Genomic DNA, 15,269 nt, shown 5'->3' with positions numbered 1-15,269 from the left:
AGCTGTCCCACCATGTCTCTGTAATTGTCACCAGATCATAATCTCCTGACACATAGGTTTCTAACTCCTCTTGCTTATTCCACATTGGTGTACAGACATTTCAGGGAGCAAGCTGAGGACACTGATTTCACCCTAGAGTGAAAATCCATCATCAGTTTTGAAGACTGAGGTGAAGAAAGCACTAAACATCACAGTTTTGTCTATGTCCCTCTCAATTAGGTGACCATGCTCATCAAGTAATGGGCCAATGTTATTTCTAGTTTGCCCTCAACTCCTCATGCTGTTATCTTGTGAGACCACACCACAGTCAAGGTGAACCACCTGCACACAGACATTACTGCTGACCAAATGGAGCTTGAATGCAGAGGGGCCTTGAGAAACTCAGGGATCTGACCAACAGAAATCTCTTGAAGTTTACAAGGAGAATTGGCCATTCCAGCCTCAAGAGGAATAACAAACCTACATATCAGGGCCAACTGGGACCTGAGTCTGTGTGACTCTGAATGCTGAGGAGAGACTCTGAGGAGAAGGGCCTGGGAACTACAGGGAAGGCTGTACAAGCCAGTGGTTTACGCTCACCATGAACAAGGCCACCTGCATAGAGGGCTGCATTAGGTTGAACATGTTCACCTGGACAAGGGGAGTTATTATCCCCCTTGACACAGCACTGGTAGGGATCCACACACATGGGTTTGTCCCAGATACCAGCTCCCAGTTTTGATTGAGAGGAGAGGAGCTGGAAAGTGCCCGGAGGAGACCTAGAGTCTGGGGCCTTCAGCAGTTGACCTGTGCAGATGGACTGAGAGACCTGGATTTCTCTGGCCCTTTTGCCCAGTGGCGATGAGGCTCAGGGCATTATAGGAGTAGCCTGATACTGCTTGAAGGGTGGTTTCAGAGATAGTGGAGCTTTTACCAAAATAGCGAAACAGCCTGAGAACGAAAAAATGCCACAAAGTGCAGCTGGGAAGGTTGAGATTGGACACGAGGAGAAACAAATGTCACTGCAAGTGCAGTTCTGTGGTACTTCATTCCCTCTTGTTGCAACCCACAATCCTGGGAGAGATTATACTGTAGTTGTGCTCGTGGTATTGTACAACCCCACATCCCATTGCCCAAAGAAGAGCTCTGAGCAACACATGAGAGACAGGATCTGCCTTCCCAGGGGCTGGGCATCAGGGCTTGGCCCTTTGTCTTAAGTAACACATTCAGGTTACTCAGCATCAGAGCCACATTTCCCTTGCTTTTCCTGAGCTATCATCACTGCCTCCACTTTTCTGCTCTTACCAGACCCCGGGGACAGTTTCTCAATGATGTCCCTCAGTGGGACCCATTAAGATTACAAGAAAGTTTGAAGTTTGCATCCAGCTTTGACTTCTTGAGAGGCTTCTTCAACTTCCTATCACTGTCTGTAGTCTTGGCAACAAACCCGCCAGAGGGGTCATTAAAATGCCTTGGGCTGCTCCTCTGCTGCTGAGCTGGGCTGGGCTCCTGGGACACAGGGAGCTCATGGCAAATGGCAGTGTTGCAGAGAGACAGCTCTGCCCATGAGCAGCTCCTCTGCAAAGCACAGCAGGGCTGAGGGCACTGCCTGCAGCACTGAGGGGAGAGGAACAAGGCAGAGAGAGAGCTTAAATGTGGCCAGGATTGGGAGGATGATTGGGAGCTCACTGGAGAAGAAAACTTTGCAGTCCTTGTCACAGTAAGTCTCTGGGTGTAGGGCAATGCAGCTATAGCTCCTGGAGGCGTCTCCTAAAGCTGGCACAGCCACATCTTATAGGATCTGTAAGGAGTGGGTTCTTGTAAGGCAATTTTGAATTGATGTGAAGTCAGGGTGTGCACCCAGGAGTGTCCAGGGGCTTTGTGCTGGGGCAGGGACTCTGCCACCTGCCCGGAGAGCTCCCCACGATGCTGTGGGGAGAAGCTCTGGCAAAGCAGCGTCCTGCTCTAGAGAGTGTGCTGCCTTGGGTCAGGGCTGCCCAGAGCTCCAGATCACCCCAGGAAATTTCCCAGGGGGCTTTTCAAGAAGCACGTCACGGCAGTAGCTACCTGAAAGGGAAGGATCCTGTCCTTTCAGTCTCTTAATCTGGATTGTTTGGGTGAGCAATTAAGGTCTCAGTTCAGGACAAGTCAGTGAAACCCTGTTTCTCTTGAAGGTGAATAAACCTGCGACTATCAGAAATCAACACACCGTGGCTTACGGACAGCATCAGCATGACTTTCCAGCCTCATCAGGGTTGCCTCATCAGCCTGCCCACACAAAGCTGCCCCTGGCCAGTGCCCAGCTGCTGGGAGCAGTCTGCAGGGCAGAGCTGAGCACACAGCAGGTGGGATGGGGTCTGTGACAATGACAGTGAGGAGACCTGATGAGAGAGAAACAGCTCCAGGCAGAGACAGCTACAGGCAGTAGAGCAGAGTGTGTGCCGGAGCTCTCTTTTGGTCCTCCTCTGTAGATGTCTGCTGGGTGTTGTCTGCTGGGCAATGATCTCATTCTCTTGTTTAGGACATCCCATCTGCTCTGCTCTGCTCTGCTCTGCTCTGCTCTGTGTGTCCTGCTGGGCTTGCAAGCTGCCCCCAGAAAGGCCCAGCTCTCCTGTAGGATCCCAGGGAGTGTTGAGCCTTTACTTTAAATGATGTATAGATGAGACTCTTAGGGACATGTTTAGTGCTAGATTTCAGTTTGGGTTGGACTTAATAATCTTAATAGTCTCTTCCAACTAAAATGATTCTGTAATTCCATGATTCTTGAGGGTCAGCACTCTCCTCACAGAGTCCTTTGCCCCTCTCGGTGAGGGGTCGTGTCCTGCCCTCTCCCTCACAAATCCACCTCCAGGCTGAGACAGAGAAGAATTTGCAGATCTGCCCTTTCAAACAGTGCTCCCATGCTCCCATACGAGTCCAGTTGTTTCGGGTTTTTAAAAAGTAATTTGTGTGTGAAGTCATCTTCAAGGTGGCACAAGTGAAAGCAGAGGTCAAGCGAGTTAAAGACTGATGCTCTCCTGACTCTGCACTGAGCTACAGCAAGCTGCTGAGCCCTTTCGCCTGTCCTGTCTCAAGATTATTCGCATTTTCAGTAGTATAAATGAGGATTTCTACCCCTAAGCCCCACTCCCCTCACCGGACATAGTGGTAGACAATAAGGACCACAGACAAACTAATTATAAAGACAAGCTTATTTTCTCCTCTGCAGCCCAAGCTCTTGACAATCATGAGTGCAGATACTGAACTTTTCCATTCAAGGCGAATTACATTTGGCATTCCCTGTAAACGGTGGAACTGTGACAAACCAGCTCCCATGTCCCCACTGCAGCATAGTAAAGCTGGCTGCTTGGCAGCACATGGCCAGAGGTCCTGCTCCCCACAGCATACTCGGCCAGCATAGACCAGAGAAAGGAAATGCATTTAAATTGGGGGTGATTTCTTTGAAAAATGGAGTGGCTTTGCTCAGAGGAGTCTTCCCTCATTTTAGGTTATCATTTCCTTTCTTGAACAGAGCCCCCATGGCAAGAAACAGCAAATGTCCAACAGCAGCTCCATCACCCAGTTCCTCCTCCTGGCATTCTCAGAGACACGGGAGCTGCAGCTCTTGCACTTCTGGCTCTTCCTGGGCATCTACCTGGCTGCCCTCCTGGGCAACGGCCTCATCATCACCACCATAGCCTGTGACCAGCACCTCCACACCCCTATGTACTTCTTCCTCCTCAACCTCTCTCTCATTGACCTGGGCTCCATCTCTACCACTCTACCTAAATCCATGGTCAATTCCATTTGGGACACCAGGACCATTTCCTATGCAGGATGCACTGCCCAAGTCTTCCTGTTTGCCTTCTTGGTTGGAGCACAGTTTTCACTTCTCACCATCATGGCCTACGACCGCTACATTGCCATCTGCAAACCCCTGCACTACGGGACCCTCCTGGGCAGCAGAGCTTGTGTCCACATGGCAGCAGCTGCCTGGGGCACTGCATTTCTCAGTGCTGTGCTGCACATTGCCAACACATTTTCTCTACCACTCTGCAAGGGCAATGCTGTAGACCAGTTCTTCTGTGAAATTCCTCAAATCCTGAAGCTCTCCTGCTCAGACGCCTACCTCAGGGAAGTTGGGTTTCTTGTGATTAGTGTCTTAGTAGCATTTGGATGTTTTGTTTTCATTGGGGTGTCTTACGTGCAGATCTTCAAGGCCGTACTGAGGATCCCCTCTGAGCAGGGACAGCACAAAGCCTTCTCCACATGCCTCCCTCACCTGGCCGTGGTCTCCCTGTTTGTCAGCACCGGTGCATTTGCCTACCTGAAGCCCCCCTCCATCTCCTCCCCATCCCTGGATCTGGTCGTGGCGGTTCTCTACTCGGTGGTGCCTCCAGCAGTGAACCCCCTCATCTACAGCATGAGGAACCTGGAGCTGAAAGTTGCTCTGAAGAAGCTGATTCTTTCATTTTCCTGTTGGCAGAGATAATTTGCCCTTGTCACTTCAGAAGTGATTTCCAGTTCATTTCGGGAATCTCTCATGCTTTGGGCATTTTATCTGTGATAACCATGTTTGTCCAGGAATGTCTGCATCCACTAAACTTCTCCAGAGGCATGAACCCCATCTGTCTGATCCAGAGGCTTATTTATGTGTGTTTGGGATCATGGTACAGCTCGTCTCCAGTGTTACACCTCTGTAATAAAAGGGGATTTCCTCAGTTCCTGTGTTTGGAGGTTGGACTCTTCAGTGGTCAGGCTGAAGAAATTCCACCAACAAGGCCGTGCTGCTTTGCTTGGGTTATTCACGGGCTAAGAGGAGGAGGGCATGGGGCAACATGTTAAGCAATGGTCCTGGTTTGAACCTTCATCTATGGGTGCCCAGTGCCCCTGGAGATAGTGAAGGACCTACAGGAATTTGCCTTGGACTGTCTCACCATGGTTTTCATGCACGTCAGTCTGCTCCCAATGCAAAGTAGCACCACCAGATCGGGACCCTGTGGTCACTCAAGGAGGGGGAGGGACAGTCATTCAGGCCAGCACAGACACACTCCCCTGTGGAAAGGTTCTTTGGAGGCAGATACCTTCTATGGACAAGAGCAAAGGAGCAACTCTGGGTAATGGTTTTAAACTCAAAAAGGGGAGATTCAGGCTAGACATGAGGAAGAAAGTTTTTAAAATGAGGGTGGTAAAACACTGGGAAAGGTTGCCCAGAGAGGTGGCAGATGCCCCATGCCTGGAGACATTCAAGACCAGGCTGGACAGGGCTCTGAGCAACCTGATCTAGTTGAAGATGTCCCTGCTCACAGCAGGGGAGTGGACTAGATGACCTTTAAAGGTCCTTTCCAACCCAAACTGTTCTGTGATTCTATGATATTAAGATCAAGGACACAGGGAGAGAGGTTTCCTCATGCCAAGGCTGGCCCCACAGGCTGATAGGAAGGCTGATGCCCCTTCTCTGCCTCCACCCGTCCATCCATCCATCCATCCATCTAACCATGGAATCATAGAATTAATTTAGATGGAAAAAGACCTTTAGGATCATCCTGTCAAACCATTGCCCCAACACTGCCAAGTCCACCTCTAAACCATGTCCCTAAGAACCTTATCTATACGTATTTTAAACACCTCTAGAGATGGTGAGTCCTCCACTTCCCTGGGCAACCTGTTCCAGTGCTTTAGAACCCTTTCCGTGAAGATGTACTTCCTAATATCCAATCTAAACCTCCATGGAGCAACTTGAGGACTTTTCCTCTCATCTTATCACTTGGCACTCGGGAGAAGAGACCAGCACCCACCTTGCAACAACCTCCTTTCAGGTAGTTGTAGAGAGCAATAAGCCTCCTTTTCTCCAGGCTAAACCCCCCTAGGTCCCTCAGCCATACTTGTGGTCCAGGCTCCTCACCAGCTTTGTTGCCCTTCTCTGAACTCTTTCCTGCACCTCGGTGTCTTTCTTGTCATGAGGGGCCCAAAACCGAACACAGTATTCAAGGTGGTGCTTCACCAGCTATGAGTACAGGGGACTGTCACTGCCCTGGTCCTGCTGGCCACACTATTCCTGATACAAGCCAGGATGCTGGTGGCCTTCTTGACCACCTGGGCACACGATGGCTCATATTCAGCAGCTGTCAACCAACCTTCCCAGATCCTTTTCCATGGGGCAGCTTTCCAGCCACTCTTCCCCAAGCCTGCAGGGTTGCTTTGCGTTGTTGTGACCCAAGTGCAGGACTCAGCACCTGGCCTTGTTGAACCTCATACAACTGGCCTCAGCCCATCGATCCAACAGGTCCAGATACCTCTGTAGCGCCTTCCTACCTTCTAGCAGATCAACACTCCCACCCAACTTGGTCTCATCTACAAACTTGCTGAGGGTGCACTCAATGCCCTCATCCAGATCATTGATAAAGAGATTAAACAGAACTGAGCCCTGGCCAACACCACTCATTACCAACCGCCAACTGGATTTAAGTCTGTTCACCACAAGTCTTTGGGCCCAGCCCTCCAACCAGTTCTTTATCCACCACAGATACATCCATCCAGGCCATGAGCTGCAGCTTCTCCAGGAGAATGCTGTGGGATACAGTGTCAAAGGCTTTACTGAAGTCTAAGTAAACAATATCCACAGCCTTTCCCTCATCCACTAAGCAGGTTACCTTGTCATAGAAGGAGATCAGGTTGGTCAAGCAGGACATGCCTTTCATAAACTCCTGCTGACTGGGCCTGATTGCTTGGTTGTCTTGTATGTGCTACATGATGTCACTCAGGATGATCAGTTCCATGACCTTTCCTGGCACCGTCGTCAGACTGACAAGCCTATAATTCCCCTGATCCTCCTTCCGACTCTTCTTGTAGGTTGGCATCATGTTTGCCAACTTCCAGCCAACTGGGACCTCCCCAGTTAAACAGAATTGCTCATGGATAATGGAAAGCTGGCTTGGTGATTACCTCCGCCGTCCCATCTGGCCACGTAGACTGGTGGGTGTCTAAGTGGTGTAGTAGGTGGCCAACCATTGCCCTTTGGTTATTGGGGCTTCATTCTGCTCCCTGTCCCTATTTTCCCACTCAGGGGGCTGTTTACCTGGAACACAACTAGTCTGACTATAAAAGACTGAGGCAAAGAAGGCATTTAGTACCGCGGCCTTTCCCTCATCCTCTGTCGCTATGTTTTCCCCTGCATCCACCAGAGGGCAGAGATTCTTCTTAGACCTCCTTTTCTTGCTGATGTATTTATAAAAGAATTTTTTGTTCCCTTTTACAGCAGTAGCTGGATTCAGGTGTAGTTGAGCTTTGTCCTTTCTCATTTTCTCCCTGCATAACTTCACAGCATCCTTGTAGTCCTCCTGAGTAGCCTCCTCCTTCTTCCAAATATTATAAGTTCTCCTTTTACTCCCAAATTCCAGCTGATGTTCTCTATTCAGCCAGGTCAGCCTTCTCCCCAGTCTTTCAGCACACGGGGACAGGCTGCTTCTGTGCCTGTAAGATTACCTTCCTGAAGAGCAACCAGCCTTTCTGGATCCCTTTATTCTTCAGGACTGCCTCCTAAGGGACTCTGCCAACCATCCTCCTCAGCAGATCAAAGTCTGTCCTTCAGAAGTCCCAAGTAGAAGTTCTGCTGACCACCCTCCTTACTTCTCCAAGACTAGAAATCACTATGGCTAAGATGACCTCCACCTAACACATTATCTGTGAGTCCTTCTCTATTCAAAAACAACAGGTCCAGTGGGGTGCCTTCCTTAGTTGTTTCAGTGACCAGCTGTATCAGGAAGTCCAGGAAGCTTCTAGACAGTTTTTTCTCTGCTGTGTTGTATTTCTAGCAGACATCTGGTAGGTTGAAGGCCCCCAGAAGGCCAAGGGTTAGCAATCGTGTGACTTCTCCCAGCTGCCTGCAGATTATTTCATCTACCTCTTCATCCTGGTTGTATGGTCTATAACAGACTCCCACCAGGATATCTGCCTCGTTGGCCTCCCCTTTGTTCTCACCCATAAACACTCAAGCGTATCATCACTCTCATCAAGCTCCAGACAATCAAAACACTCCCTAACATACATGGCTACTCCACCTCCTCTCCTTCCTTGCCTATCCCTTCTGAAGAGTTTACAGCCATCCAATGTAGCACTCCAGTTGTGGGAGTCATCCCACCATGTTTCTGTGATGGCAACTATATAATGTTTTTTCTGTTGCACAATGGCTTCTAGTTCCTCCTGTTTGCTGCCCGTGCTGTCTACGTTTCCATAGGTGCACTGCAGCTGGGCTATTGATCCCACCACCTTTTTGCAGTGAGAAATCCTAATTCTTTTGGGGCCATCCTCAGATATTTGGATGGTTTCTAACACACCTATAACCCTTGTGTCTCTTCTACTGCATGATTCCCCATCCCCTACCTCTACTAAGACAGCAGACCAAAGGGCCTCACTGACACCCTATTCCTCAAATGCTGGCATGCTGCTCCCTGGGTTTGCAACAGAGGAGAACACTACTTGTGCTCCTGATCCCTTAACCAGTCATCCCAAGGCCCTGAAGTCCCACTTTATTGTCTTTGGATTTCCCATTTCAGTCTCAGCACTGCACACCTGAAAAATTAGTAACGAATAGTAACCTGAGGGCCCTACCAGGGCAGGAAATTTTCTTTTCATGTCTTTCACCCTGGCCCCAAGGAGGCAGCAGACTTCCCTAAGAAGTGGGTCTGGTCTGCATATTGAGCCTTCTGTTCCCTGCAGAAGGGAGTCTCCTATGAGAACGATCTTCCATTTTTTTTTTTTTCATAGCAATAGTTGTGGCACCTCTGACTTACTTGAAGTGTCTTCCTCAACATTTAGTCAAAGTAGGTGTAGACAGATGAGGTGAGATAGGTAGGTGAGATAGTCTATGTCACCTTTGCCTCAGTCTTCACCAGCAAAGTCCTTCAAGCTTTTGTGCCTCAAGGCAGGACTCTGGAGAACAACCAATTGCAGATAGGAATCAAGTCTTGGGTCACTTGAGCAAGCTCAACCCTTATCAGTCCATGGGACCAGAAGGGCTGCATCCAAGGGTGCTGAGAGAGCAAGATGATGTCACAGTGGGGCCAGTCACCACCAAAGTCATGGAGACTAGGGGGATTCTCTGATGACTGGCAAAAAGAAAATGTTGCATGTACTTTTCAACAAGGCCCAGAGCATGATCTGAGGAGCTAAAGGCTGTTTAGCTTCACTTTGGATGAGACACATATCCCAGAGTGTGTCCTCTGGGACTGCGTTTCTGGATTTGTGAAAGAGATGGTGCCTGGTTGAACCCAGGGATGATTATGCAAGACCATCCTCATTGCTTCCTATGATGAAAGGACCACATGTGTGGGTGAGAGGAGAGTATTCAACTGGGACAAGAGCAAGGCTTTTCACATCAACCCCCAACATATTCTCTTTTCAAGGACAAATAGACTGGAGAGATGGGTCGATGGGAACCCTCACGATATCCAAGAAGGACAAATCCAAAGTCCAGGTCCTGGGATGGATGAGACCCTTGAATTGACACAGCTTAGGGACATTCTGGCTGGGTTACAGCTCTGCAGAAAAATTTCTCCATTCCAAGTGTTGGGAGAAATGTACTTTTGGAATTGGGCTGTATAAATATATATTTACAAAGCGTGAGAGAAAATGCCATCATCTCGCTTGTTCATGTCCATGGCCTATGACAAAAATAATGAGAATGTATAGATTTACCTCACAATTCTGAAAATGAAGACTTCTTACACAGTTATTACATAGATATCTTTTCTGTATATATTTCAACTTTAGCCTGACACCTTCATTCAGATGTTGATGCAGTCACCCACACAGAGGTTGCCACTGCCTCAAAGATACCTGGGGGTAGCTGAAGCCCTTATGTGTGACAGAGAAATGTGACCCAGGACCTACGGGAATGTTCCTGAAGCAGATGCTGGTGAGCAAGCAGAGAAGGTCAAGGTGTCTCAGTTGAGATAACTGATTTCTCTTTCTTAACTAGGCAAGGAAACCTGGGCAATTGCACCCAAGGTTTCCAACATTGCTCTCATCCCTGCCTTCATCTACAATGGAGTTGTGTGTAATTTACCTTGTAAGAAATGAGAAAACTTGAAAATGTTCCTGTAACCCTGATGTATTTGGACTAGCGCAATTTTAGCTGTTGAAAAGAGCATTTCATTCACTTTGTCTCTTTGCTTCCCTTTGTGAATCAGGGGAGCTCATGACTTCAGTGTGTGACTCACTGTGAGACTGAATATGGACAAACAGGTCCAAGCAGGGAGTGCTCTGAGGGGTTGTGCCATCTGTTTTGGACATGAAAATGTGTTCTTTATCAGTCTAAGGTTTATGAATGTTGTAATTGGAATCCAGAGCTAATGTGGACATAATACACAGCTGAGGAATGTGCTTTCTTTTTCATTGAACTATGTCTCTCATTTTTATTTACAATTAAGAAACATCCTTCTGTGTCTGCATACAGCTCATTTCTCTGAGTAAAACAAGTGGGAGTTGGTGCCTGCTGAGGAAAAACTTATAGGTCACAATAAAGGCAGTTTAAAGCAGAAAAAAAAGAAAAAGTGGGGGAAAAAGGGAAAAAGCAAAGGCCACACACAGAAGAAAACCAGAACCCAAGGAGATTTATTCTCTATATCCCATCAACAGACAATGTGCAGCCACCTCCTGGGAGGCAAGGATTTAGTACATGCAGCAGTTGCTTTGGAAGACAAAAGTCTCAATAATGAATGTCATCCCCTCCCTCTCCTCATCCGTTTCTCTAAGCTTTTATTGCTGAGCATGATGTCATATGATATGGAATATCCCTTTGGTCACTTCAGGTAAGCTGTCCCATCTGTGTTCCCTCCCAACCATTTGTCCGCCCCTATGCTACCAGCCTTTCTGGGATTGGAGACGCAGCCTTCATGCAGTGTGAGCACTGCTCAGTAACATCCAAACCATCAGTGCACAATCAATACTGTTGTAGCCAAGAGCACAGGGCACAGCAGGGTATGGGCTGCATGGAGGAAGTTAACTCCATCCCAGCCAGACCCAGCACAATGGTATTCAGGGGTCTCTTCCAATCTGCGTTATTCTAGGATTTCATGAATCTTTTCCTTGGAGAGCTCTTTGAAGACAGAATAGACAGAGGAAGAAGAATAAAGAGAGGCAGAAGCAGAGATATAAATGCATCAGTATAAACAAAGCAGTTCCTCTGAGGAATGTTTCTCCACTCAAACCCTTGGTAGGAAATCTATAAGATATATTTTATGAAACCAGCTTACATTTATCTGCTCAGGTTCTGGACCACAAGGAGGCCGATGGTTGGGTACAACATACTGTGGTCAGTTGTGTCGCAGGAACTCACAATCCAGTAGGAAGCCAATGGCTGTGGAGGGGGCTGTGAGGTCACTTCTGTCTCTGGACATGATGGGCCAGCAGCAGGAACGTGGCTGAGAAAGTGACTGTGAGGTCACTTCTTTCTGAAATAGCTGATAGGTCAGCCCTTGACTTCATGGCTGGGGCATGTACTATTAAGCTCACAACTACCGGTGTCTCTGGCAGGGCAGCAGAAGGCACCTGGCTGATACACTGACTCTGCTGAAGGACCTGGGATCACTCCATAAAGGGGGCTGATTGGCTGTCACGTCTCTTCTGCCTGAGTATGTGATGGGAAAGCAGCAGGTACACGGCTTAGTTGTGTTTACCTGAGAAGCTGAAAGGTGAGCAGCCTTGAAAGAGCATGGTGAGGTTACTTCTGTTTGGTCAGGTGAAAGGCCACAAGAAGGCTGGTGGGTTTGGGTTTGTGCTTGAAGGGTTATTTCCCAGACAGCAGAGGTTTCCTTGGAGGTAGGAAACAGTAGGAGAGAGAAACACTACCGCACAGCGCAGACTGGATGAGGAGGAAGAAATGTCACTCAAAGAGTAGTGTTGTGGTACGATAAATCATCCAGAAGGAGTATGAGATCAATCCATCTCTTTGTGTTTCAAGGAACGCAGTGAAGCCAGACAGATGTCACTGAATGTATGGAAGTACCAGAATGAGAGCAAGGTGAGGAAGTGAGATGGGTGTCTACAGCCTGCAGGGAAACAGAAGCAGCTGTGGTACAGTGCAGGATGACCTGTGGTGGAGATGGCAAAGGGCTCTGGCAAGGCTGGAAGTCACCAGGAGAACCCAAGATTTTGTCTTTTTGCCCATGGCAATTTTCTCTGCCACCAAGGCTTATGAGGAGACATGTTGTCCTCAGGCACTGGAGGGGCCTCACTGCCTACTTGCAACCCCCAGTAAGGCTGAGAAGTGTCACACCATTGTCCTTCACTCAGCATCACACACCCTACATTTTCCTGTCCCAGGAAGAGCCCTGAGCAAAGTGTGAGGGACAGGATCTGCCTTTCCAGGGGCTGGGGTCAGGGCTTGGCCTCTCTGCTTCATCAGACAAAACCAGGGTCCTCAGTGGAATTCATTAATACTTCAAGGTACTTAGGATTACTTTCTTTTGACTTTGACTTCTGGAAAGGTTTGTGCAATCTCCTCTCAGCACCTGAGGCTGAAGGACTCAACAATAAATGCACCACAGGGCTCATTACACTGAAGAAAGCCCTAACAAACCATGTTTCTTTCCGTAATTGTCTTCTAGTCTTGTACAGTTAATTAGTGTGGTTTCCTAGTGTAGTTATTGAGAAAGATTTTAAAGAGCTTCTAAGAAAAATAACTTTTAAAGAGTGTAGTAAAATGTTTTTTCAATTTAGAGAGTAGGTGATAGAAGCATTTCCTCTTTGATGTTGATCCAGATTGTCTCCAAAGTTGGTTTGGACTGGTTGGAGAAGCTGTACCTGGAGGTCTTACACAGTGTGGACAACCTTGCTCCTCACCTCCCCAGCCCCATCATTTCTCTCATTGACCACCTAGGACTTGCAACCCTTTCCCTTACATCAGACTTCTGCACTGAGGTCTGCAGCTGGATGTTACAGCTCCTTTGCACCAGCTCCAACCTGCTTTCCTTAGAGACCTGGCTGCACAAAGGCAAAGAGGGATTTTTCTTATTTTTAAACAAACAAAATAGAACTGTCAAGATTCACCATTAAAGGAGAACGTATTTCTCAACTGTATGCCAAGTAGAAGTGGTCACCAATGAGCTTCACATTCCACAAGGCATTACCACGCAAAAAATGTTTTAGACAGAAACGATATTATAAAATTAGCACAATTAAAGACTTGATTGAAGACAGAATTCGACAGACTACTGAAAGAAAGGCAAACTTTTAACTCCCTGAAGCTGAAAGCATCAACTGGATTGCTGAAAGGTCTCTGAATAATCAAAGAGTAAGGGGGAGGGAAATCCAGAGAGTAAGTGCAAGTGCTTATGTGCAGATACACTGCTGGAAATGTGACTTTATATATGGTCACTTTAGTTAGGACAGTTAGAAATATGTCAAAGATGAGGGAGATAAAATGCACAGCCTAACAGAGAGTGCTGACAATGCAAATGGAATAGAAGGTCAGTAGTTCTCCTCTTGCTATTAATGTGCATCCTGAAAATGTCTTAATTTGATATCATGGGCAAACACTCTCATTTTATTAAAAGTATTAAACTGTTTCAGTTGACGAGGTCCTGCTCATACTTTTAAGCACATGTGAAAATTTCTCCTGTTTTCAGGCAGAGCTTCACTGCCTAACCATGAGTATTCAGTGCCACCTCCAGAAGAGTCAGTGTCTCTGAAGTCCATGTCTGGACTGGATGCTGTCACAGAGGACCTGCTGGAGACAAGTTGTCTGTCTTTCTATGTAAGTATAGGGAAAAAATATATAATGTTGTATAGCTAAATATACAGAAAAATCATAGAATCATGGAATCGTAGAATCGTGTAGATTGGAAAAGACCTTTAAGGTCATCACGCCCAACTGTAAACTTGATGCTGCAGACCCCACCTGTAAACCATGTCACTAAGCACCTCATCTACATGTCTTTCAAATACCTTCAAGGATGATGACTCAGCCACTTCCCTGGGTAGCCTCTCCAATATATGACAAACACTTCAGTGAATACATTTCCTAATATCCAATCTAAACCTCTCCTGGTGCAATTTGAAGCCATTTCCCTTCTCCTATCACTTGCTAGCTGGGAAAAGAAAATGACTCCCATCTTGCTAAGCCCTCCTTTCAGGTAGTTGTAGAGATTGAGAAGGTCTCCCCTCAGCCTCCTTCAGGCTGAACAGGCCCAGTTCCCTCAGCTGCTCCCCATCAGACTTGTGCTTCAGCCCCCTCACCAGCTCCATTATCTTCTCTGAACTTGCTCCAGCACCTCAAAGTTTTTCTTGCAGTGAGGGGCTCAAAACTGACCCCAGGATTCAAGGTTTGGCCTCCCCAGTGCCCAGTAGAGGGAGACAGTCACTGCCCTGGTCCTGCTGGCCACACTAGTGATACTACATGACAGGATGCTGGTGGCCTTTTTGGCCACCTGGGCACACATCTGGCTTATATTCAGCTGTAGTAGATCAACACACCCAGGTCCTTTTCTGCCGGGTAGCTTTCCAGCCACTCTTCCCCGAGCCTGTAGCACTACCTAGGTTTGTTTTGAACCAAGTGGACCTGGCACTTGGCCTTGTTAAACTTCATACAATTGACCTCAGTCAATTGATCCAGCCTGTCCAGATCCCTCTGTATGGCCTTCCTACCCTCCAGCAGATCAACACTCCCACCCAATTAGATGTCATCTGCAAACTTACTGAAGGTGCACTCAATCCCCTGGTCCAGATCATCGAGAAAGATATTAAACAGAACTGGCCCCAATACTGAGCCCTAGGGAACACCACTCACTACTGGCTGCCAACTGGATTTGACCCCATTCACCACAACTTTTTGGGCCTGGCCATCCCACTGTTTTTTCTCGCAGTGAAGAGTATGCCCATCCAAGCCATGAGCAGCCAGTATATATATATATTTTTTTTTTAATGAAAAGATATTGTATTTAAATGCATATATACCTCTATACATGTATATGTGTGTATACATTTTATATATTTACAAAAATATGTAAAACCAGACAAATTAAATATACGTATAGCCATTATAACATACATATAAACCGGATAAAACCTTCTTCAATAAGACCTAATGGAATGAACAAACAGAGTTTAAACATGAACTAAAAGAAAAATATAAGGATGAGTCAAAGCCCCCACTTCAGCAGGAACAGAAGCAGCCCACAGATGTCTGGGGTGGAAGGAGCTTCATGAAGGTGAGGAGGACAAAGACAATCTGGATCATGCCCAGGGGCTATGTCCTTCCGCTCCCACCCCGCAGGAGGCCACCAAGGGGTCCTCAGCACAAATCCTTTAAC

At 47.4% G+C, this 15,269-nt stretch overlaps 1 protein-coding gene across 1 annotated transcript; it reads left to right on the top strand.

Annotated features, from left to right (window-relative positions):
- The first annotated feature begins 3,514 nt into the window (after nucleotides 1-3,514).
- Nucleotides 3,515-4,450, top strand: LOC135997265 (olfactory receptor 14C36-like). Its single transcript, XM_065649771.1, has one exon. The coding sequence runs from the start codon at nucleotides 3,515-3,517 to the stop codon at nucleotides 4,448-4,450; it is 936 nt and encodes a 311-aa protein (XP_065505843.1).
- Nucleotides 4,451-15,269: the final 10,819 nt, after the last annotated feature.

This window comes from Caloenas nicobarica, chromosome 21, assembly GCF_036013445.1.
Source record: "Caloenas nicobarica isolate bCalNic1 chromosome 21, bCalNic1.hap1, whole genome shotgun sequence".
Lineage (NCBI taxonomy): Eukaryota > Metazoa > Chordata > Aves > Columbiformes > Columbidae > Caloenas > Caloenas nicobarica.
Note: the sequence above shows the minus strand (reverse complement) of the source record. Positions and strands in the feature narration are given on the sequence as shown.

Bases quoted from the DNA above. Each gene is read 5' to 3' on its own strand.
- LOC135997265 (XM_065649771.1), top strand. From the start codon at position 3,515: ATGTCCAACAGCAGCTCCATCACCCAGTTCCTCCTCCTGGCATTCTCA.